Genomic DNA, 25354 nt, shown 5'->3' on the forward strand with positions numbered 1-25354 from the left:
CATCCAGGGCTCCCATGCAGAGTTACAAGAGTCACCACATTTGGGGGAATACCAATGAATGATACTCGGCCTCCCAAAAGGCATTTCCCTTTTCTCAGTCCTCATGCAGGGTCCATCAAGAAGCAGACCTGCCATATGTGATGTGGCTGACCCTAATCCTTCCTAGGGACAGTAAAGGAACAAAGCTCATCAAAAGGGGAAGAACTGCCCTACAACAAAATTCAAAAGCATTCTGATAGCAATCCTGACTCAAGGATTTTTCCAGCCCCAAAGGTTATACCCAAATCTAATTAATTTAACTCATTTTCACGTTTGCAGACTAAGAAAGGCATAAATACTTTATAAAAATTTGGTATGCGGGAGGTATCATCAGATTGAACAAGTTATCTATTTTACTTTAGATTTGAAAAGATCCTCCAAATAATCTTTTAAAAATATTTTTTGTTAAAAAAAAGTTCCCATTCCTAGCCAGGTGGTAGTGGCACACACCTTGAATCCCAGCTCTCAGGAGGCAAAGGCAGGCAGATCTCTTGAGTTTGAGGTTAGCCTGTTCTACAGAATGAGTTCCAGGACAGCCAGAGCTGTTACACAGAGAAACCCTGTCTCCCAAAAAACAAACAAACAAACAAACAAACAAACACCCAATCCTAATCATTCATTCCTTAAGGCCTATCTTCACAGGATCTCAAAAAAATGTAGTTTTTTATAGGAAACAAGCAAAAATGCAGAAGTGTTATAATTAAGAACAAAAAATCCTTTCAATATTAGTGACACACAAACCTGAGCTGCATGCCAATGTTGAGATTGTGTAGAAAGTTACCCCCAAAAGCCATACAGTCCTGAGAAGTGAGCACAGCATGAATCCACCCTGAAACACACAAATCAATGATGGTTCAGTTTCTAAACTAAACAGATGTTATGCTACCTCTGAAGTAACTTATATACCAATATCAATTTACTTCATACACCAACACTAAAGAAGTTGATGCTTATTACAATTGATTGACTCATCCACTTAAGTATTTATTTAAAAGCCTATCATATACTAAAGCTTTTTGATGAGCCTGAGGGGGTAAAGTGAGGGTTTGAGATAGTGACCACCCATACTTCTTTCGTTTTATTTTGTTTTAAAATAAACACCTTTACAATGAAAAATTTTATTCTGAGATCAGTCAAATCTGGTTTGAATTAGGAAATAACGTTTTCCATTAATGAATATAAGACTGGGTGAAACCGGGTAGTGGTGGTGCACACCTTTAATCCCAGCACTCTGGAGGCAGAAGCAGGCGGAGTTCGAGGTCATCCTGGTCTACAATGTGAGTTCCAGGACAGCTAAGGCTGTTACACAGAGAAACCCTAGGGGGGGGGGGGGGGGGGGAAGATTGGTTGAGGAATCTGCTTCCCAGGTGTCACCATGAAGGAAGTCCCCTGGAAGGAATATGGGAATACGCAGGGAAAGATTGGGAACACAATGTGACACCCTGCTCCAGCAGAAGAAAAGGCAGATCACCCACATCTAAATGGGTGGAAATTGGGCCTATGAACATTAAATGCTGCTGATTAAATATTTTATTTCCATTACAGTGTTTGCAAAACGAGAGACATTTCTAACAGAAGATGTCTAACTTTTTAAATGTTAGCAGACTGAATGAAAAGCCATAAAAATACAAATTCTGCTGGGCATTCATATAGGTAACAAAGCATGTTCAATAAAAACCAGGACTAGAAACTAAAACTCCATTATTTAAACAACGTACTTATACATGGTTTTATAACCATTTCCATTTAATGTACTATTGTGCACATTAAAGAAAACTAGAGCGAAGTTTGTTTAGAAAGTTGCTAATCATCTTGGGGAAAATCCCATTGCTTAGAGCAGTCCCAATGCAGTTCTCAACCTAGCACCATCAGCAAGCAACCTGTTTGAGATGCAAATTCTCATGCCCATCCTGCATCTACTGAATGAGAGCCTGAAGAGAGAGGCCCAGGAGCCTGTAGTTTACCAAGCCCTCCTGGTCATCCCCATGCTCCATGAAGCTGGGCAGGCCCCAAGCTACACCAATGCTGATGAATTTCAGCCGTCCCTGGCTCACACATACTGATCCGCAGACTCATGACTCTTAACACTGCTGTGAATACACGCACATAGAAAAACCGCATTTCTTCATTACACATTCCAGTAGGCCACTAAAACTTTATAAAAGTTTAATCTATGAATTTTAATTTGATTTTTAAAAGGATACAACAGAAATATTGTACTAAATAGCAATAGGAGAAGAGTTAAAGGCAGCCTTTCAAAAGTCAGACATAAATCTTAATACTTCTAGATAATGATTCATTAATTTACTCAAGCTTAATTATTCTACATCAGAGGCAAAGTAGAAAAGTAGAACATGTAATAATAGCTCTGTAAATTCTATAACCATTAGGTCACCCAAGCCCAGAGAGGATAGCCTGCATATTCATTCACACTGCCAACCAATGTATCAATACTTATACTTGAGATATACAGTACAGAGAAGTTTGGTAGTCCTGAAAGAATTAACTATCGTTAAGTAATGCAACAAAGCAATTCTATTTGGTACATACTCCAAAGAAATCAAATGAAAACATGCCTCTATATAAAAGTTTGTACAATTGTTCAAAACAGCACTATTCATAAAATCACAAAGTGGAAAGGACCCAAATGTCCATCAACTAATGAATGGGTAAGCAAACTATTGTATATCCTGCAAAGGAACATTGTTAGGTGAAAAAGATTCAGCAAGTATGTGTGCTGTGGTGTAGATGAGTCAAGAAAATGTGGTAAGCGAAAGAAATTACAGCTGGGGATGATAGCACATGCCTACAATCTCATCACTTAGGAGAGGCAAGTTTTAGCTACACTGTGTCTTACAGGCCAGCCTGGGCTATGAGATCCTGCCTTTATAAAAAACCCAAACAAACAAACAAACAGAAGGGAAGAGAGAAAAATAACACAGAGGGAAGTAGCTAGACACAAAAGGAAACATATTAAGTGTCAAAATAGGCAAATGCATAGAGAGTATACTAGTCATTGCCAATGGGTCAAGGAAGTGGGATGGCAGCGTCTGCTAAAGGTATGGACATAATGGAATGATTCTCCACTTAGATGGCAGAGATGGTTGTGTGATCATACTAATCTATTAAAAATCATGAACTTGTACCATTTAATAGGATGCTGATCAAGTTCTCTAAGGAACAATTGAGTCCGTAGTCCTTCTTAGGTAAGGCCCTCAAAGCTGTTTTATTTAACACATATGTTAAAGTCAAAGTTGGTTCTAATTACAAGTTGACTCCAAGTGACTCACTATCAACTAACCTAGACCAGCAGGTTCTTCAGTGACAGGGACCTAAATTGGAGGTGGCCAGGAAATGAGAAGGTAAAGAAAACAGAAAAGGTGAGGTTAGGAGATCTTGTACAAGCTATGTCTTATGCTAAGCAAGCTTATTAAAAAAGTACAGCAAGTCACCAGAAACTATCATACAGCAGAAAAAAGTCAGTGGAAAGGTAATCAAACAATATTGCAAAAGGGTATCTCAAGAGTTTTATAGACAGAACACACGGCAGCCTTGGGGCTGCCTTTTAAGGTGGCAAGAATTGGGTTCTCAGGATCTGAACAAGCTACCCCAAAGTCTCAGCCCCAGGCTACTACTGGCTCTGTCAAGCATGTTCCTGGTTTTAGAGAAGGGACTGTTCTCCATACATTAGGGCCTCAGGGAAAGGCTCCCAAGACCCTAACCCCAGACTATTACTGGCTCTGTCAAACATGTTCCTGGTTTTATTTTATTTTATTTTTTTGGTTTTTTTTTGAGACAGGGTTTCTCTGTAGTTTTGGTGCCTATCCTACTAGCTCTTGTAGACCAGGCTGGCCTCAAACTCACAGAGATCCGCCTGCCTCTGCCTCCAGAGTGCTGGGATTAACGGTGTGCACCGCCGCCGCCCGGCGTGTCCCTGGTTTTAGACGAGGAACTGTGTCATGTTCATTCATCAAGGCCTCAGGGCAGCCTTGTGTTAGCCCAGCCTTCAACAACCAACAATGAAGTAGGGTGAGATTAAACCTTACCTGTAGGAACAAATAAGGTATGTCCCTGCTTTACCACACATTTGTAGCATTTATCTACTTTATCTCCAAAGAACACCTCACTCTGGGTCACAGATGAACTCCACGATTCGTAGAGTGCCAAATTTTCATTAGTTGGCTTTATCAAATAAAAAATCTTCTCACCCTAGAAGGAAGTAACCATACCACTTTGAAAAAGAATACCCATTCTCAGCATGGCCTACATTGGTACAATTTCCCAATAAAAGCATCTAAACAAAACTTATGAGATTTTGTTTAGGTTGAAAAATGTCATATATTTGATCAATTCTCTAATCAGCAAGTTCAAAGGCACTAAAACTTCTCCCACCTCCAACTGACAGAGTCAATAAAAGTCCCATCAAAAAAAGTACTGCAAGAGAGGAAGATAAAGAACCACAAACGGAAGTAAATTATGTTAACAGGCTCTCTGGGTCATAGCATAATCATCTCTCAAACTTCATCTTTAGAACCATGGCTAACCCAGTTACCCAGTTGTGGGTAACTGATAGGTTTTTATTGAATTAAAAACTTGTAAATAACTTCCTTTAGTGAACTTTTGGCATCCTCAGAGAACAAGACCATATCTCAAGGACACAACAGCATCAACTCTAGTCCTGAGAACTGCACTGGCACAGGAATCTGAATCAGAACAGGTTCTTGGCCAAGCAACATGTAATCCAATGGTGACAGAATTGGTTTTTTATATTCTTAAATATGTTATGTCTCCAGTGTAGAAGTTATTAGCTACATGTAATATAACTAGTATGAATGAACTCAATTTTTATTTAGACTAAATTTTAATTATTTAAATCTAGCCACATAAGGCTAATGTTTATTAGGCAATGTAGTTCTAGATAAAGTAGAACAAATAAAAACTATAAGTTTATTTTATAGAAATTTGTGATTTATACAACTTGTTTTCTCATTTTCATCTTAAGGCCAGAAGCAATTATCACTATAATTTTGCTCCTTCTTAGTCATTTGGTTCAGAAATTAATGTGAATTAACTAAGAAGAGAAAAAAAAGACAAAAGGCTAACAAAAATCAACCTAAAACACAGAAGAAGGAATCTAAAATTAAACCAGAAATTTAAATAAAAGGAAAAGAAAAAAGAAAGCACCAAGGCATAAAATGTTTAAGGAACAGAAAAATACTTAAATGTTTACAAATGTTACACAAAACAAATGAATGTCCTACCAGAAAGATAAGGCATGCTTTCATTAATAAGAAAGTAAAAAATATACTATTCTTACCCAAAGAACATGGTACCAGACAGAAGTCCCACCAAAGTCAATGTGGAAATCTGTATAGCTATCCTGAACTCCCATTAAGCAGTATTTCTGGACAAAGGGCTTAGGGAAGACTGAATCATCTGGCCAATAATTTTCCACCCAGGAAAGTTTTCTGGCTATATCAGGGACCTCCACCAATTCAGACATTCTTAAAAAAGAAAAAAGAAAAGAAAAAACATATATATACATGTATATGTATACACACATACCAATTTAATACAAATTAAAGACTTCTTAAAACTGTTCTTCCCATGCCAACCCAAACAAAGCAATTAAATGGATTAACAATACTTACACATTTAAAATACATTTTATGTCATTATTATCAATATTACTATCATTATTATCATTGAGACATGGTCTCACTGTAACTCACACTGCTTCCAATGGATAGCTATAAAAGTCACAATTGCTTATTAAAACAAACATTATCATCAAACTACACTTAGCTAAAATTGAGACTGCTAAGGCAAACTGTCCAGAGATACTCACTTTGTATCTGAAAATTCAAGGCTGATCACATTTAACACTTTTGGTCTGTTAGGATTCATGAAGTATTTAACATAATTGTGAAGTGTCATTTTGCTGTCTGCCTGCCTTGCCACATCAATGACATCTATTACTTTGTCACCACCTGCAGAGAAAAATTACAGTCTTATTGTTAACCTTTAAAGTCGCATAAGCAGATACTCTAAACAAAAATACTAAAATTCATATTTGTTTATTATGATAAGTAAGCCAACTATAAGACTGCATAGACTACATTAAATTGGGATATGAAAATTGTTCACTATTTTCTGGGTTTCAATTTCCTTATACTGGGAATAGTAAAAACCCAGAGACTGATACTGGGGTTCAAGCTGAAGATCAGATAAGCAAATCAGCCAGCCACTGGCTCTTACCTCTACCTCGGACTGAAATAGTGATCCTGCCCACAGGAATCCTCAGACCTGTCTCCTCCTGTCTTATATTCCTCTCCAGTGCTAGGGCTAAAGGCAGCACCACCACTGCCTGGCATTTATGGCCGACTAGTGTGGCTGCTGGGGTCAAAGGTGAGCACCACCACTGCTGCTCTGCACTCTCATCTTCAGGCAAGCTTTATTTACTAAAACACAGATAATATACTCTATATTCCTCATGCATAAAAGAGAAGATTGGCTCTTCCCTTTAATTTCTATAATGCTTAAGAGTCTAAATCTGTTGCTTTAAAAAAGGAAGGCACTGGGGAATTATTAAACATGTCATCAGGACAAATAATTTTTGTTCCATTAGTAGTGTCTTCTACAATTCACCTTGAAGAACAGTGGTCATCAAGCAAAAGCCAATTCATGTTAGTGCAGTCTAAGTGCTCACGTTCTAGGTTGTAAGTACCTTGCGGTTTTCCCTGTAAAACCACAAGGTAAAGCTTGCAGACCTCTGCAAGTTAATCCTTTTACAATGGATTAACAGAATGAGTTAGGATTCAAAATATGGCAACAGCTACCAATCTGAAATAGGAAATTTAAATGTTCCACTCTTATGCCAATGTAACATCATATAGGCTAAATAATATTGCCTCGATTTCTTTATCTTTATATAAACATAATATTTCTACTACTGTTATTTTAACTGAAGAGCTTTGCAGTACTAAAAGTTAGTAGATAAAACAGTTTGAACAACTTTTTCTGTAACTTACACTATTTACTTTAATAAAGGCAATTAGGTTTAAGTTAAATCTATGTCTTATTCCCTAGTTGATCATATTTAAATTTAGATGAGTGTTTAAGTCAGGGCATTTAACTGGACTTTTCTGAATGCAACAATTAATAAAAATGAATAAGGAGACAAGTTCTTTAATATGACATGCCAAGGTAATAATGCATAGTAGTGGACACATAATTTTGAGACAAGGTAGATTTGGGTTCTGATTCTCAAATAACACCTATCTTTTGTTAGCAAATGGCAAATACATATTGCTAGTTTTATATATAAACTTTATAATGAGAATAAATGAAAGGAATGAAAATGACAGTCTGGCAATCGGTAATTTTTGCCTTAATTCTTACTTTCTTAGGTCTCAAAATCACACCAGACCAGACATCATTAAATGGCAATACTGGCCAAGTCATTAACATAAATACATGTTTGAACTGAATCTTCTCTCTTTACAGTTCCTCCTCTAAGAGACAGGAGGTCAAGAGGCAGGATCCAGAAGACTAGGCTCAGACTGATACCCTCATTCTGCAGATGCTAGAACCTATCCAGTTTCTCATGTCTTCTCAGAATCTGTGGCAGCCCTTCGGTAATGACTTTACCTACACAAATATCAAATTTAATAACTAAGAGTGGTAGAATAAGCTGATAAAATAAGAATACATAAAATGTTTCATTCTTTTCTGACCATTGTAGGTCTGTGCATTCAACAAAAGCACTACTGAATTTCACTTTTCCTGACCTTTATGAAATATCCAGCACAAAGAATTGATATATTCCATTCTATATCAATACCTTTGGGATACTATCATTTATATATTTCCATGTTTTTACAAGTATTTAAAGGAACCAATTTCGTACCTACATAACGTTCCACATCCATCACTGAAAAATCAGGTGAAGGGAGCCTGAGACCAAGGTCCTCTAATCTAGGGACCATAATAGGGACATCAAATCCGTGTTTCTCCAGGTATCTTTGTGTCAGCTGACTGCCATGCATCTTTACAATGATTTCATCGGCACTAGAAAAAAACGTAAGAGTAAAATGTCATTTTTAATCATAAACTGTTTATAAAAGTCCTGTGGTAATGAGTCAACATGGAGAAAGAATGTGGAAGTATTTATATCAGTGGTTCTCAACCTAATTCTCCTCTTTAAATAACTTTAGAACCTCCAAAGTAAAATTCATATATAAATAATAAAATAGATCGTATGGGAATGTAAAATATTGCATGCAGTACAATAGTTATGGAGTGAGGCAAATTATGTATTCATATGAAAAGGCACCTATAATATAGATTATAAAAGTAAATTATGTAATACCATTCATAACAAACACAATCACATTTTTTTCTTTTTTGAGACGGGTTTTTCTATGTAACAGCCTGATATAGGTGGGTCTTCTATCTATCTGTTGGTTTCATTGGTTAATTAATAAGAAAACTGCTTGGCCTGATAGGTCAGAACATAGGTAGATGGGGAAGACAGAACAGAATGCTGGGAGGAAGAAGGCAGTGAGACAGTAGCCATGAAGCCAGCCACCAGGTCAGACATGCTGAATCTCTCCCGGTAAGCCACCACCTTGTGGTGCTACACAGATTATTAGAAATGGGTTAAGCAAGATGTGAGAGTTAGTCAGTAAGAGGCTAGAGCTAATGGGCCAGGAAGTGTTTAAAAGAATACAATGTGTGTTATTATTTCAGGCATAAGATAGCTGGGTGGCAGGATGCAGCCTGCTGTTCCTTCTACAACAGCCCTGGCTGCCCTGGAACTTACTTTGTAGACCAGGCCTGCCTCTGTTTCCCAAGTGCTGGGATTAAAGGTATGTGCCCCTACCACCCAGTTTAAAAAACAAAACAAACAAACAACAAAAAAAACCCAACTCTCTTTTTTTTTTTTTGCTTTTCAAGACAGGGTTCACAATCACTTTTTTAAAGAATTAGACATATATACATTTATAAACATCAATGTTTTGATGTAGAAAAGCTCAAAAGACATTAAGCCTTACAGAGGGAATTATGAAAACCTACTCAATTTATTTTATATACTATGTAAATGATATCAACTATATTTAATTCAATACTTATTGTTATTTTACTATAGTTTAAATAATAAAAAAGCTTATGGAATTAATTAAAAATAGCCCTTTAGCTTGGCAATATTGACACTTGTCTTTAATCCTAGCACTTGGGAGACAAGCAGATCTCTGTAAGTTTGAGGCCAGCCTGGTCTACAAAGTGAGTTCCAGAACAAGACTGTTACACAAAAAAAAACCCTGCCTCTGAAAAAATAAATAAATAAATAACAACCTCGACATTTGTGATCACTCTAATGTATTCTCTTCTGTGTTTACTCTGGCAGAAAAGCGTATAAATTACTAATGATTTGAGGGTCGCAAATCTTGAAAGAAGTGAAAGCCATTATCTCCTCTCCCTGAAAAATGTATACCCACAGACATTAACTTGCATAGATGATTTTTTATTTTTGAAGAACATAAACCGCCTCTGAGACCTGTAAATAGGCCCAAACTAAAAATGTAGGGCTAGGCCCCAAATAAATCAAGCATTGCTGAGTAAAAATGAAAACAAGTAGCCGGGCAGTGGTGGCGCACGCCTTTAATCCCAGCACTCGGGAGGCAGAGGCAGGCGGATCTCTGAGTTCGAGGCCAGCCTGGTCTACAAGAGCTAGTTCCAGGACAGGCTCTAGAAACTACAGGGAAACCCTGTCTCGGGAAAAAAAAAAAAAAAAAAAAAAAATGAAAACAAGTAAACTTTCTCTTACAACTTGGAAACTGGTAAACTACAGCTTGAGAACAAGAATCTAATTCAGCAAACATCATGTAGAAACACTGTTTCATGTGCTTTCTATTCTCAGCCAACCTGAGGGAAGCAAATGTGGATGGTTTTTCATCCTGTTTCTGTTTAAGGACTAAAAGGTAGTGAACAGAGCAGAGAACTCTAAAGACAGGGAAAATTTCAGGGCTTTCACTTCAGTATCTGAAAGTAATTCCATAACAGGCTGAATGTGATACTGTGATTTAAATTTAAATTGTGCTTCCTCTCTTTAACAAGCTGAGATAAGATCTTGTGTAAAGCCTATTAAGCATTATCTCTTTAAATATATGTCAGGCAGTGAGTAGGAAATGACCTGAATTAGCATGATTAAATGTTTTATAATGCTTTTGATTCTCTCTTAGCCTAGACAACTCAAATATACTTGATTATTTTTCAGAATCAAAAAGCTCAGTTCTGATGCATCAGAGGCTAAGCAATGGTCCTGCATGCTTCTGGTGGACCCAGGGAACAGGCAGTGATTTAAGAAACAGTGATTTGAGAAAAAGAGGCGCAAAATAGGGAAAGGTAAGAAGAAAGAAAAAGAGAACACATGGGCTACATTATCAGAAGGAGTCAGAAATGAGAACTGCTTCAAATGAGTATATTTCAAATTCTGGGGATGAATTATATGGTGACCCAGTATGCATACACAAAACCTAAGTACTGATAGTTTTACTTCTTTTATAGGAAAAAGTGAAAAGACAGCTGACACCAACAGCATGGTGCCACCTAAGTTTGAAAAGACCACTTTAGGTGACCCCGCTTCATTAGCCAATGCTGTTAAATCTTGTCTGAACCAGAACAAGGTTCCATACCTTGGGAAGACTCGAGACCGCAGTTCTTTAACAAAGGCCCTAGTTCCGGCTTGCACAGGTTTGGAGCCATCATCCACTTCTGTGTAGTCATGCCTGTGCCAGTTCCTCCTCTTTTTCACTGAATTTGTAGAAAGTCAGGAAAAGAAAACATTTTTTTTTTTTTTTTTTTTTGGTAACTGGTAATGCTATGGACTATCTAATTGCTATAGTTACCTAATAAGAAGTAACAGCTATAGGTATAAGGAAATGCTTGCATGCTTGCATTTTTAATGCATTCCCGATCACAAAAGAAAATTTTACAAAAGCTAATGCTGTAATTATAAATAATTAACTGTAAAGTTTTAAAAGCCTGATCATTTCATTCAAAATAATTTAAAAATTAAATAAAAGAATTAAAAGCATCAAATGAAGTCTTTACTTACTCACATTTAAACATTTCCAATTATGTAAAATCAGTTTATTAGAACACTGAGTCAGTCATACTATGATTAACCACATCATCCAAATTATCTCTCAGGATAAGGCATTTTATCACATACCAAAAATCCATCCAAAACTAAACCACCACTCTCTTTTATGTTAAGATTTAGTCTTCAAATAAGCACATTTATACTGACATAAAGAACAGAGATCAGTTCACCGAGACATAATTAAAGCAAGACCAGTGCTGTGATTAAAAAACTTCAAGGTTAGTTCAGATACTAAATTCCTATGGTTCTAAAGCTGGGGGTGGGGAGATTATCTTAATTAGTCCTAACAATGAAAATATTTAATTCTTAGTTCACCCATCAACTTCCTCTGCAACCTTGGGAAGGTCACCTGACACCTCTGGATCCAGATTCCTCAGAGTGAGACTGAAGGCGATGGGTTAGTATGATTTTGTACACCTAACACACCCTTAAGAAAGGGTAAGATGGTCAAAGGAGAACATGGAGACCTCTCTCTTACGTGTTGCCGTATATGTAGCTCATCTGTGTGATAGCAATGTAAGATTTCACTGTGTTTGTGTGCATGTTCCAGGAAGACTCTGACCATGTAGCACAGCCTAACCTGGAACTCATAATCCTCCTGTTTCTGTTTAGATTGTAAGTTTCAGTTTCAAAAGAATCCTCTGGAGAGATGGCTCAGAGGTTAAGTGCACTGGCCGCTCTTCTGGAGGAGGCGGGTTCAAGTCCCAGCACCCACATGGCAGTTCACAACTGTCTGTAACTCAGCTGCAGAGGATACAACACTATCATACAGATGACATACATGCAGGCAAAACACCAATGTACACAAAATAAACAATAAATAAATAAAATCTAAAACGGTTTCTGTTTAGACTGTAAGTTTCAATTTCAAAAGAATCCTTTTTAAAATCTAAAATGCTCAACTCTAACTCTCTGGTGCTGGTGTCAGCACCTTAGAAATGCATGTGAGTGGTAGGCTGACTGACAGTGGCGAGACTGCACAGAAGGGAGAAGTGAGCCAGTGGTGGAAGACGACACTGCGAAAACTGTTACTCCCTGTAAAATACTTTAGCTGTTCCTGTACGTTCGGACATTTCCTCTTTTGTTGTTGTTTCTCTGTGGCTTTGGAGCCTGTCCTGGAACTAGCTCTCGTAGACCAGACTGGCCTCGAACTCACAGAGATCCGCCTGCCTCTGCCTCCCGAGTGCTGGGATTAAAGGCGTGCGCCACCACCATCCATGGACATTTTCAAAACAAAATGTTATAGAAAAAACAACTATGTGATTTCAAGATATTTTATTATTTTTGAGGCAAGGTTTCACATAACCCAGGCTACATGGCCTTAAATTTTGATAATCCAGACACTACTTCCTGGAGTGCTGGGATTATAGGCATAGCAAGCACATGACCATACCCAGTTTTATGTAGTGCTGGGAATCAAACTCTGGACTTCATGTATGCTCTACCAATGAGTTATGCCTTAGCCCAATTTCAAGTTATTTTAAGTACTTCCCTTGCCAAGTTCATAACACTAGGTCTCTTAAGAAAACTTGTGAATTACATTTGAATCTTCCTAAGAAATTCCACTAATGTATCCCTTGTGTATTATTTTTTTTCTTGTGTATTATTTTTTCTCATTTGAAACCATTCATACAGTAGCTAGAGAGATGGCTCGGCCAATAAGAACACTTGTTGCTCTTGCAGAACACTAGAATCAAGTTCCCACCATCTAAATCAGGTGGATCTCTGATGACCTCTTCTAGCCCCCTAAGGCACCCACACATGTGCAAACATATATACAGAAACACAAACACACATAAAAATAAAAACAAACCTTTAAAACCATTCCTATAGTTCAAGAACATCCTAGTGTAGGTTTTCCTCTACTATATACAGATATACTTATTTCCATCTGGTATCATATGTTTTTATATTATTTTCTTGTTTTATGGGCATTTTCTCCTTATTAAATAATCAAAAGCAATTTAAAAGCAGACAACAATTTTAAGGTGTAGATGTGTCATGATATAATTATTTTGATTCTTAAGCACAGTGGTGATTTGAATGAGAATGGTTCCCAGAGGCTAATATATTTGAATACTTGGTTCCTATTTAGACTGTTTGGGAAGAATTCAAAAGTGTGGTCTTGTTCAAAGAACTGTGCCACTGGGAGGCAAGCTTCGAAATCCCACAAGACTATAATTCCCAGTGCACAGGTTCTCTCTGCCTCATGGTTGTTCATCCCAATGTGAGCTCTCAGCTGTTCCTTTGCTCCACCATCATGGACTCTAACCCTTTTAAACTGTAAGGCAAACTAAATACTTTCTTCCTAAGCCGCCTTAGACATGCTGTTTCATTGCATTTGCAGGAAAGTAACTACTACAAGCGCTTCGTTTGTTCTCAATCTTTCTTCATACGACTCTATAATTAACAACCATGAACATAAAACTGTTTCTGTGATTAACTCAAGACACATTTGCAGAAATGCTAGAAGACAGTGTGCTGATTTGACTGAGAATGGCCTCCAGAGGACCATATATTTGAATACTTGGTCCCCAGTTGGTGGCTGTTTGGGCTGGATGAGGAGGTGTGGTCTTGTTGGAGGAATATCACTGGTTTCAAGCCTCCCACCATTCCCAATGCACTATCTCTGCTTCCCGCTTAGGAATATAGACTGAGTTCAGCTGCCTTTCCAGCCACCTGCTGTCATGACTTCACTCCGCCATAGTAAATGCTAACCCTTGGAACCATAAACCTGATTAAACTCCTTCTTTTGTAAGCTGCCTTGGTCATGGAATTTTATCACAGCACAGAAAAACTTATACAAACAGCACTTTATTTTAAAGATATGTGTTATATATACTGCAAATACATACTGCCTCAAGAAAAGTGGGAGTAATTCATGTTTTTATCATACAGGTAGCCTAGCTCAAGGCTCTGTGTTAACAGGCATTATCATTTAAAAAGCAAAACAACAACAAAAAAAGCTGTCCATTTGCTAAGTGAACTATGATGTTGCTTCCCTCCCTCTCCCCTGCCCCCAACAGGGTCTCTCTACATCGTACTGGCTTTCCTGGAACTTACTACAGAGACCAGGCTAGTCTTGAACTCACAGATATCAACCTGCCTCTGCCTCCCAAGTGCTGGGATTAAAGACATGTGACATGTGCCACCAGACCCAGTCAGATGTTCCAATTATTTATTTTAATTTTTGCAGAGCACATTAATCAGTAAAGTATACTCTATGATGTGATAGCTATGGGTCCAAACTACAACTCTGATGAATAACTACTTAATATTTAATTAGATACTTTCTCTTATATATCATATAACATTGTTGCACATACTGAAGGGGATAATATAGGTCAAGTATTTACTCACTATAGAATCTGGTATATAATAACCTACCAAAATACTATAACTTCCTCTAATGTGCTAACCTATAGATTAAGAGAAACATGCAACTGTCCTATTTGACCAACAAGTTTGAAACATAAAATCATCCACTACAACAGCTGACTGAACTTTTTTCTTTTTTTAAGATTTATTTATTTATTATGTATACAATGTTCTGCCTGAATATACACCTGCAGGCCAGAAGAGGACACCAGATCTCATTACAGATGGTTGTAAGCCACTATGTGGTTCCTGGGAATTGAACTTAGGATCTCCGGAAGAGCAGCCAGTGCTCTTAACAGCTGAGCCATCTCTCCAAACCAGCACCCTTTTTAATTTTTCTTAAGAGAAAGCCAGTGAAGGGATAATTTAAGTAGTGGTCACAGGGGAGAAAATGTTTGCTTTGGTTGCGTGTGCCTGAGGAACACACAGAATATATATTCAAATGCTGAGCAGCTTTCTGCTTTTTAAAATAGGTTCTTAATTCCCAACCACAGAGTATAGTCTAATGAACCTTATTAAGTAGGAACTGTAATATCTCGATTATATCTACATTAAAGACATCTGGGATATTCCGACAGGAACAGGAAACCCTGTGTTATCAACTGGGATTACCCAACTGAAGCAGGTGTTGAAGTATGAGAGAAGGTGAGCCTTAAATCAAGACAAAACAGATTACTGCATCCTGGGCATCTCCCCTCTGAGTAGTCAGAGTTGGATGCTTGCCCAGAAGATAGCCAATCCCTTCTCAAAGAGAAGAGGGACTTGAAGGGTCAAGTAATAGGCAAGTTTCTCTCTGAAGCATCATTATTCAAAGTGTAGGTTACAATCCATTACAGTCTGTGTAATCAGTTTAGCAAGTGTTAAGATTTTTAAAAGATGACATCATACGGAAAAAAAATGTATCCACCCCCCTTCAAGTAGTACTTCCTCTTAGTAACTCAGTATTTCATACAAATAAAATTTAAATCATTTCATTTGGGGAATAAATATTTTACACCAAAACTGATATAAAATTTAGTTGTTTCAATGGAAATAATAATAATGTATTATTTACTGCTTCCTTATTCTTGGCCAAAACTTACTTAACTTATATACAACATAAACCAAGCAAGATTCATGTAACAATTTTACCAGGTGTCTTAATTTTAAGTTTTATGCTGTATACTATGAAAACAGGTAACCTATATTTGACATAAACTATTCTTATGCAATACTACAGCTTAAATTCCTAAGTATCTTATAAATCATAAGAATTATTAATATTTCTAATAAATGATGAGTCTAATTGTTACTAAGTCTTTTTGCATGTTATTTTCATATAACAAAGTTTCTACTTAGAAGAGTACAAGGGGGCAAAATTCCATATTCAAAACAGAGAGACTATATATTACCTACATACCACCCACAGTTTATCAAATCACCCTCAGTCAAAAGTTCTTTCTTTTTTTAAGTGAATTTATTTACTTTATGCGCGTTGGTATTTTTCCTTCATGTATGTCTGTGTGATGGTGTCAGATCCACTGGAACTGGAGCTACAGAGCTGTGAGCTGCCATGTGGGTGCTGGGAATTGAACCCTGGGCTTTTGGAAGATCATCCAGGGCTCTTTTTTTTTTTTTGGTTTTTTTGGTTTTTTTTTTTTTTTTGAGACAGGGTTTCCCTATAGTTTCTAGAGCCTGTCCTGGAACTAGCTCTAGTAGACCAAGCTGGCCTCGAACTCAGAGATCCGCCTGCCTCTGCCTCCCGAGTGCTGGGATTAAAGGCATGCGCCACCACCGCCCGGCTGCATCCAGGGCTCTTAACCACTAGGCCATTGGTGCGGGAGAATTGTCTGTATTCTGTCAATCATGTTTTTGTGGTGCGGAGAATTGTCTGTATTCTATCAATCATGTTTTTGTGGTGCGGAGAATTGTCTGTATTCTGTCAATCATGTTTTGAATAAACTCTGATTGGCTAGGCAGGAAGTATAGGCGGGTCAACCAGACAGGAAGTAGAGGTGGGGCGATGAGACTAGGAAGCAGGAAGCTTCCTCCCCAGTCCTTCCCAGACCACCAAAGAAGCAGGATGTGATCTGCTCCGCTGAAAAAGGTACTGAGCCATGTGGCTAACATAGATAAGGATAATGGGCTAATATAAGTTACAAGAGCTAATAAGAAGCCTGAGCTAATGGGCCAATCAGTTTATAACCTTATGGAGACCTCTGTGTGATTTTCTTTGGAGCTTGCTGGCTGTGGGGTACCCAGCGGGACATAAACCCCAACAAGCTATCCCTCATGTTACAGGCCATCTCCCTAGCCCCCCAAAGGTTCCTTCTTGCTTTGTTTTGTATGTTTTTGAGACAGGTCACACTATGTAACCCTAGCTGGCCTGTTATGTAAACTAGGTAGTCCTTGTCTGCCTCTACCTCCTGAGTGCTGGAAAGGAAAGCTGGAAGGACAGGCTTTGATTATTTGGGTGCTGGAGCTTTTGTCTTCAATGGCTGAGCTATCTCTCTAGCCATTTCTAGTTTAAAAATAAAGTTTATGGTCTCCCTTTAATTTTATGAACACAAAAATTATAGTTTGCAGTCAAAATTTTGTAAATAGCTATATTCCAAAGGCATTTTTTATTTTTATTTTTTTAAATATTTATTTATTATGTATACAATATTCTGTCTCCGTGCATGCCTGATGAGGGCACCAGACCTCATTACAGATGGTTGTGAGCCACTTTATGGTTTTGCTGGGAATTGAACTCAGGGCTTTTGGAAGAGCAGGCAATGCTCTTAACCTCTGAGCCATCTCTCCAGCCCTTCCAAAGCCATTTAAATATGACATCTTAATTTAGTTTTTGGAAGTATCTGTAAAAGACCAAATATCTGTAAAAGATGAATGTTGTTTTGTTTCTAATGCTGGTCTACTCCAGACTAGTGGAAGAAAAGGATTCCAGCCTTTACCTTGTCCTCTCTGAAAAGGACTGCCATCAGAGATTTGCTCTGACCTTATCCTCATCTCTATCTTTCCATGGATATCAGGGGTGGGAAAAAAAGAAGTTTTAAGCAGATACTCTTTCACGACCAAATTCATAAATGCATGCAATATTTTACCTATCAATATCCTAATTTTTTTCCTAAATATACAATGTGCATCTGCCCATGAGAGTCTAATCTTAACTCTGCATACTGCTTCAATACAACATGATTTTATAAGTCACAATATGTTTACAGAATCAGGCAAGTTGTTCTTTGCCATGGTTTGTAAATTGCAAGGTTTTTGTTTTGAAAGATGTACTTAAAATTTGAAGGCTCTCCATGAACAATTAAAAACGTACTTTTTCTTCCTTGTTCCTGTGACATATTTAATAATTCAAACAAAGGCTTATTACACCTGGAATCCCAGCACTCGGGAGGCAGAGGCAGGGGATCTGTGAGTTCAAGGCCAGCCTGGTCTACAGAGTTCCAAGATAGCTACACATGATACACAGAGAAACCCTGTCTCGAGAAACAAAACAAAACCAACTAAAAGAAAGGAATTTGGGGCCAGTGTGGGCTATCTAACCAGACTGCCTCAAATTGTTAATTACTATTTTCAGAGAAAAATTGTATTTTCAGTGAAATCTTTCCTACAGTTCTTAGTAAGTATTGTGATATTTACTAGAGTATCATAAAAATACCATCATATACATGCTAACTTTCAAACATTTAATTTTTATTTAAGCATCTAGTACTTACTCAAGGAAGAACCATGCAGAAGCGCACAGTTGGGGCAGTGATATAAGTCAATGTCAACAGCATGATGCTCTTCTACACCAACACAGCTAAGATAAAGACAAAAACAAAACATGAATGGAAACTCTTTACTTAATTATAAAGAAATGTTTGGACTTGAGGTGAGAAATGTACAATAACTCAAATAGCAAATTTAAAACACACACAAGAATAAATTTTATTATCCTCTCCCTCCATACATTTGCTAATAATTGTGGGTGAGAATATATCCAAATGAACATAAAGCTATTCACTTCTAACAGCAGTGGAAACACCAAACATAATGTAATTATAAGCATGAAACCCTCAAGCACTATGAAAATGGCATCTGTTCTGAAATTATTATCAATAAGATGAGTCAAAGGTAAGTCATAATGAGATTCTGGACATTATTCTCATCTTTTATGAACTACATAGTGTAATCTGTGGGTTGTGGAATTTGCAAACAGAAATGTATATCCTTAAGTGAACGTGTTTGAAAAAGGAAGACTGGCATTACTGAGCAAAGCATAAACAACTCAAGATGTCACCAAGAATATCAAAACAAACCCTTAGAACACAACGACCATCAAAATTTTAGTTTCATTCTTCACAGAACTAGAAAAGGCAATCCTAAAATCATGTGAAAATATAAAAATAATTCTAAACTGAAGAGCAATGCTGGAAATATTGAGATGCCTACTATCAACTTACACTACCTAGCCACGGTAACAGAAACAGCGTGATAGCCCCAGAAAAACAAGTGGTGCCAGGCAAACAGAATGGACACTGGTGCCCATCTCTCTTCCAGCGTGAGAATCACTTCAAAACGGACAAAGATCTCAAGTAAAGACTTCAAAATTTGAAACTGCTGGAGGGAAAAATATGCGAAGCACTCGAACTAGGCACACGCAAGGACTTTCTGAAAAAGGCTTCTAATAGGACAGAAAGGAATCCCAAGACCTGGCAAATGTTTCTGCATGGAAGTAAAAAGGAAACAAGGCTCAGCAATTAAGACCACTGGATGCTCTTCCAGAACACCTGCGTTTGATTCACAACAGAAATATTTCTTTTTCTAAAGATAAATAAATCTTTTTTTTTGTTTTGTTTTTCAAGACAGGGTCTCTCTGTAGCTTTGGAGCCTGTCCTGGAACTAGCTCACAAGAGATCTGTCTGCCTCTGCCCCCTGAGTGCCTAGATTAAAGGCATGTGCCACCACCACCCAGTTCATAAATAAATCTTTAAAAAATTCTTCTGAAAATGACTAATAAAATTCAATTTAATCCCAATCAATGTGTAATCTCACAAGATGATTCTAAAACTGATGTCAAAATGAAAAAAGCCAAGAATATACAAGATAGTCAGATTTTCTTAAAAGAAAAAAAACAAAGTTCTACTACATATGAAAATTTATTTTAAAGGCCACTCAGAACACATGTCAGTGCTCCCAAAATGCAGAGCCATATTTTACATAGGGACACTTATGCATAACATAGGAGGGTCACTAAAGAGTAAACAACAGGACAGACTTTTCAATGAAAGGCTCTACTGAGATACATTTCATTTAGTCATATAAAAAAAAGAAAAAAAAATCTTACAATTGTTGATGCAATGTAAAAATTTATTAGTAATTGCCAGGCACAGCAGTACACACCTTTAATCCCTGGACTTGAGAGAGACAAAAGCAGGTGAATTTCTGTGAGTTTGAGGTCAGCCTGGTCTATGTAATAAGACCCCGTCTCAATAAAAGGCAAGGGGATTTTTTTTTTAAAGATTTATTTATTTATTATGTATACAACATTCTGCCTCCATGTATGCCTGCACGCCAGAGGAGGGCACCAGATCTCATTACAGATGGTTGGGAGCCACCATGTGGTTGCTGGGAATTGAACTCAGGACCTTTGGAAGAGCAGGCAGTGCTCTTAACCTCTGAGCCATCTCTCCAGCCCAAGGCAAGGGGATTTAAATGAGATTATAAACCTAAGTACAAACAAAAGAAAAATACACAAAAATGTATACAGCATAATACCGAAAATATGACTTTGTGGTAGAAAGCTTATCTTAAAGCACAGACGCACCCACAAGGGGAAAAACAGCTATGTTAAAGTAATTTCTGTGCATTAAACTACAACTTATGATAAAGGGCAAAATAAGTCAAGAGTAAGGACATTTCAATGTAGATACTCAAAGAAATTATACCATACCCAAAATATAATGAACTCCTCTATAAATCACTAAGAAGAAAGCCATGTGGCAATACAAATATAAACTATGAAAATTCATAAATAATGAGAACTATAAATTAAAATGACAAAAATTTCCATAATATTCTACTATACCAGCTAAAAAATACCAAGCGTAAAGATATTAAATGTTGAAGAATATGGGGAGTACTTAAATAAATTACTGGCAGAAGTGTAATTAAATACAGCCGTTTTAGAGAACAAAACACATGCAATGTACACCAGAATACCTTACCTAAATGCAAATGGATAATCTATTTGTAACAGTGTATCAATAAAAATATAGTATATTCTCATAATGGAATTCCACACAGAAATAAATATTCAATGAAGAACTACAGTCCTACACAATGAACAAATAAATCCCACAAATTAGAAGGTTAGAGAGATGGCTCAGCACTTAATAAGATAATGTGTATTGCTCTTACAGAGGACCCCCAATTCAGCTCACAGCACCCATGTTAGATAGGTCACAAGTGCCTCTAACTCCAACTCCAGAGAATCTAACGTCCTTTTCCAGCCTCTATGGGCACTGCATAAACCCACATTCAGACACGTAATATTTTTTCATAATTTTAAAAATTAACCCATTAAGTTTAAAAAGAGAAAAACAAAGAGGAAAAGACACAGGTGTCATGGCACACACCTGCTATCCCAGTATTAAGAGGATCACAAGCTCAAGGACAATTTGGGTTATGTAGTGAAACTGTTTTAAGAAAAAGAAAAATTAAGATATTAAAAAAAAGAAAGGTGGCTGGGCGTGGTGGTACACACCTTTACTCCCAGTAGTCAGGAGGCAGAGCTAAGTGGGTCTCAGAGTTCAAGGCCAGTGTGGAAAACAGAACAAATTCCTGGAGAGCCAAAGCTGCGAGGGCCCAGGCTGTAAGCCTGTTTCAAGGTGGGGCTACAAGCTAGAAACCCTGACCTGAGGTGCGGTTACTTGGTATTCTGGACATTGAGATGGCCAGAGAGGTGGATCCACTCCACCCTGACCTCAGGCCAGAGAATTCAAGCCCATTCCTGCTCCTTCATTTTAAAACAAGAAATTTGACATAAGGAGGGGCTGCCTTCACGGCATTTCCTACCCAAAATATCAAATGCTTTACTCAGGAAGTAATGGCTTGATGCCTCAAGTACTGAAGCAAGTAACAGTTCTGGTTGTCCTTTGTGAGATATTAAGGTAGCCCCCCCCAACCCGCCACCTTGTACTGGGATATAAAAACACATGAAAATTAAATGTGAGCAAATTCAGTATTCGTTGAATACTCGCAGTACTATTCTATGTCTCTGTGTTTCTTTCATATCTCTGTTTTCTCCTACCTAAAGTTTCTAATCCACACGCCACCACCCTGGAACATATGAACCCGTAGTAGCTGGATCGCAACAGAAGTCATCCCCAGCGTTTAACTAACAACACAAAGCTACACAAAGAAACCCTGTCTTGGGGGGAGGGAGAAATGGGGGAAGCTGAATAGCTGGCTCTGCAGTTAAAAGCACTTGCTGTTCTTTGAGAAGATCCAGGTTCAGTTCCCAGCACCCTAACAGTTGCTCAAGACCATCTGTAACTTCAGGCCCAAGAGATCCAATGTCTTCTTCTGACCTCTATGGGCAGCTGGCATGTATGTGGTACTCATGAACACACTCAGGTGAACCCTAGAGCTTAACTCAACTGTGAGAGCAGAGCATAATGGTGCACACCTCTACTCCGGACACTGCAGAGGCAGAGGCAGAAGGATTGTCAAAAGTTCTACGCTAGCCTAGTCTCTATAGCCAGTTCCACTATCTTACCTGTCTTACACACACACACACAGAGAGGGGGGGGGGGGGGAAGCTGGTGGACATAAAAGATCACTGTAAATAAATTATATGTATGTGACTTATCTCTGCATTCAGTGCAAGAGCTCAAAGCCAGATTACCTGGATTTTGAAAATGAGGTTCATTAAGTATAGGTCCTCTCTCCCTTTCTCCCACCCCCGCCACCGTTTTTTCTTCTTCTTTTTTTTTAAAACAGGGTTTCTCTGTGTAACAGCCCTGACTCCCACAACACTCCAGGAAAAAGAGGCAGCAGGAATATTCCAACTAGTTAAAGACATTTAAGGAAAAGCATGACTATTAATTCTCAAAGACCCATGAGTCTCTAATTCTCCAGCTTCTAATTCTCACTACCACCTCACCTTATCTGTCTGCTTTACTCAAATGCCAGTGAGCTAGTGCAGTGATGCACTAACACTAGCATCAACACAGTTGAAGGGAGGAGCAAGATCATCCTCGATACACATTGAGTGCAAGGCCAACCTGGGTTACCTGAGACTCTGTCTCAAAAAAAAGCACAAAATAAATTAATATATATTAAAACATAAAATAAAATATGCCAGTGATGCCTTCTACTTTTGGCAATTCTCATCACCTAACACACCTAAAATTATAGTTGGAGCGGCAGGCTGCTTCCCAGCTGCCTGGCTAGCTTATGCCCTGAAATAACAGCACACAAATTGTATTCTTTTAAACACTGCTTGGCCCACTAGCTCTAGCCTCTTATTGGCTAATTCTCACATCTTGCTTTAACCCATATTTAGTAATCTGTGTAGCACCACAAGGTGGTGTCTTACCAGGAGAGATCTTAACCTGCATCTGTCTCGGAGAGGAGAGGCATGGCGTCTGACTGAGGCGTCTGCCTGACTCTGCTTTCTTTCTCCCACAATTCTGTTCTGTCTATTCCACCTACCTATGTTCTGACCTATCAAAGGGCCAAGGCAGTTTCTTTATTAACCAATGAAAGTAACACATGACAGATGACCCTCCTCCATCATAAAATGATTTAGAAACTTCAACACTTAGCAAATTCGGTAAATCAAAAATAGTCAATTTGGGTGTTGGAGAGACAGCTGGGTTAAAAGCACTAGCTGCTCTTGCTGAGGACCTAGGTTTGGCCCCCAGCATCAACACAGAGGCTTACAACTATCTGTAACTTCAGTTCTAGGGAATCTGACACCCTTTTCCTCTGTAGGCACCCACGCATGTAAACAGTATACTTTCATACAGGCAGGCAAAAACTAATACATCTAAGATAAATGAGAATATCTTTACAATAGTAAATTTGGTAAGTGAATAAATCTGGAAAGGCCCATTTAAATTAATCATACAAAATATAACTTTAAAATTAAAATGTCATGTTTCTTAACCAACGCACTTTTCCATCAAGCATAGTCTATCTACTCCACCCTCCTCACTGCTCTCTAAGAGACGGTAAGAGAAAGACAGCAGGACGCGTGTGATGCACTGCTCTGGAAGCAAAGTTTTAAGGCTGTTTTTTAATCTGGCACAAAACCGTTTAGTCTCTTCTCTATTTCTCTTCTTAAACTTACCTTCCCATAACAATAGCTTTCCTAACAGCAGAGAATTCACTGTCTACTAGACCATTGTGTGGGGGGGTCGTCTTGTGGGGTGACAATGTGACCTTTGCTGAACAGTTTCCATCAATGAACAATTTCACTGCCATTTGGTGAGTGGGGTGATGACAACTTTAGCGCTTTCTATTGTCTTATCTTCTGAAATTGTTGCTTAGTTGGCTTTTGGGCGGTGGGGAAGGGCACTTGATGTGAACAGAACTGAATGAACGACTAACCACGATCCACCAGGATCTGCCAAACATCCCCCCTTGACGACGCACCCATTTCCATTCTCTACTCTTGGAGCTGTGACTGAACCACTACCGTGGACTCCATCAGACGGTACTCTTTTTCAAATCCTCTCTTCATTTGTCACCAAGTAGCTTTACCCTAGCCACCTTCAAAACCCAGAGCAAATTCTTCCTCCTGAATGGAACATCACATGAGCATCAACAGAACAGTCTTCCACATTTTCCGACTCACTTTCCATTCATTCAGGACCAAGCTATTTCCTAAATTCAGTTCCCAAGATTTTCCTCAGTACTATGTCCACAATGATCCCAGGAACATTTGTTATTAACTAGTCACAGATTCTATCCAAAAGCCAAAGTTGTAATAGTTTTTAAAACTTCACTCAATTTGATACTAAAGGCAATAAATTGCATAAAATCAAGGATCCTTCTACGTAAATAATCAATGCTTTCATCTTTCTTCAGATGATAGAGGTTGTGGTAGAGAAATTTATAACTTTAATTTTTTTAGTTCAGTACAAGTTTTCACCTGGATATCAAAGGTTCAACAGCCCTGGGGCTGAAGAAATGAGTCAGCAATTACAAGTGCTTAGAGCTCTTGCAGAGGATGGGTCAGTTCCCAGCATCCACATCCAATGGCTCACAACCACATGTAACTCCAGTTCTAAGGAATCCAACGTCCTTTGACCCTGTGATGGCTATTCCTGGTTGTTAACTGTAGTAATGAGAGCTGCAGGCCCGCCACTTCCCACCCGTCTAGCTTTACCCGAAATAATTACACGGAAACTGTATTCTTTTAAACACTGCCTGGCCCATTAGCTCTAGCCTCTTATTGGCTAACTCTCACATCTTGCTTAACCCATTTCTAATAATCTGTGTAGCACCACAAGGTGGTGGCTTACCGGGAGAGATTCAGCATGTCTGACCTGGTGGCTGGCTTCATGGCGACTGACCTAGAGAGGAGAGGCATGGCGATTGCCTCACTTCCCTCTTCCTCCCAGCATTCTGTTCCATCTACTCCACCCACCCAAGGGCTGGCCTATCAAATGGCCAAGGCAGTTTCTTTATTAACCAATGAAATCAACACAAAACAGAGGACCCACCTACATCAGTTAACTACATCTAGAATTAACTAAAATCCAAGTGGCCATGTATACCTATAGG

At 38.3% G+C, this 25354-nt stretch overlaps 1 protein-coding gene across 3 annotated transcripts in view; it reads right to left on the bottom strand.

The window, feature by feature from the left end:
- Kdm7a (lysine demethylase 7A) overlaps positions 1–25354 on the bottom strand; it is a 101829-nt gene that overhangs the window by 19170 nt on the left and 57305 nt on the right. For all 3 annotated transcript variants that reach the window (XM_038318527.1, XM_038318525.1, XM_038318528.2), the window contains 7 exons: positions 18292–18377; positions 10737–10854; positions 7949–8109; positions 5888–6029; positions 5357–5543; positions 4086–4248; positions 781–868 (listed from right to left, as the gene is read on the bottom strand). In XM_038318527.1, coding sequence (XP_038174455.1) covers positions 781–868; positions 4086–4248; positions 5357–5543; positions 5888–6029; positions 7949–8109; positions 10737–10854; position 18292 — 860 coding nt within the window. In that variant the 5' untranslated portion in view covers positions 18293–18377. The remainder of the gene's footprint in view (positions 1–780; positions 869–4085; positions 4249–5356; positions 5544–5887; positions 6030–7948; positions 8110–10736; positions 10855–18291; positions 18378–25354) is intronic.

Source organism: Arvicola amphibius, chromosome 2 (assembly GCF_903992535.2).
Source record: "Arvicola amphibius chromosome 2, mArvAmp1.2, whole genome shotgun sequence".
NCBI lineage: Eukaryota > Metazoa > Chordata > Mammalia > Rodentia > Cricetidae > Arvicola > Arvicola amphibius.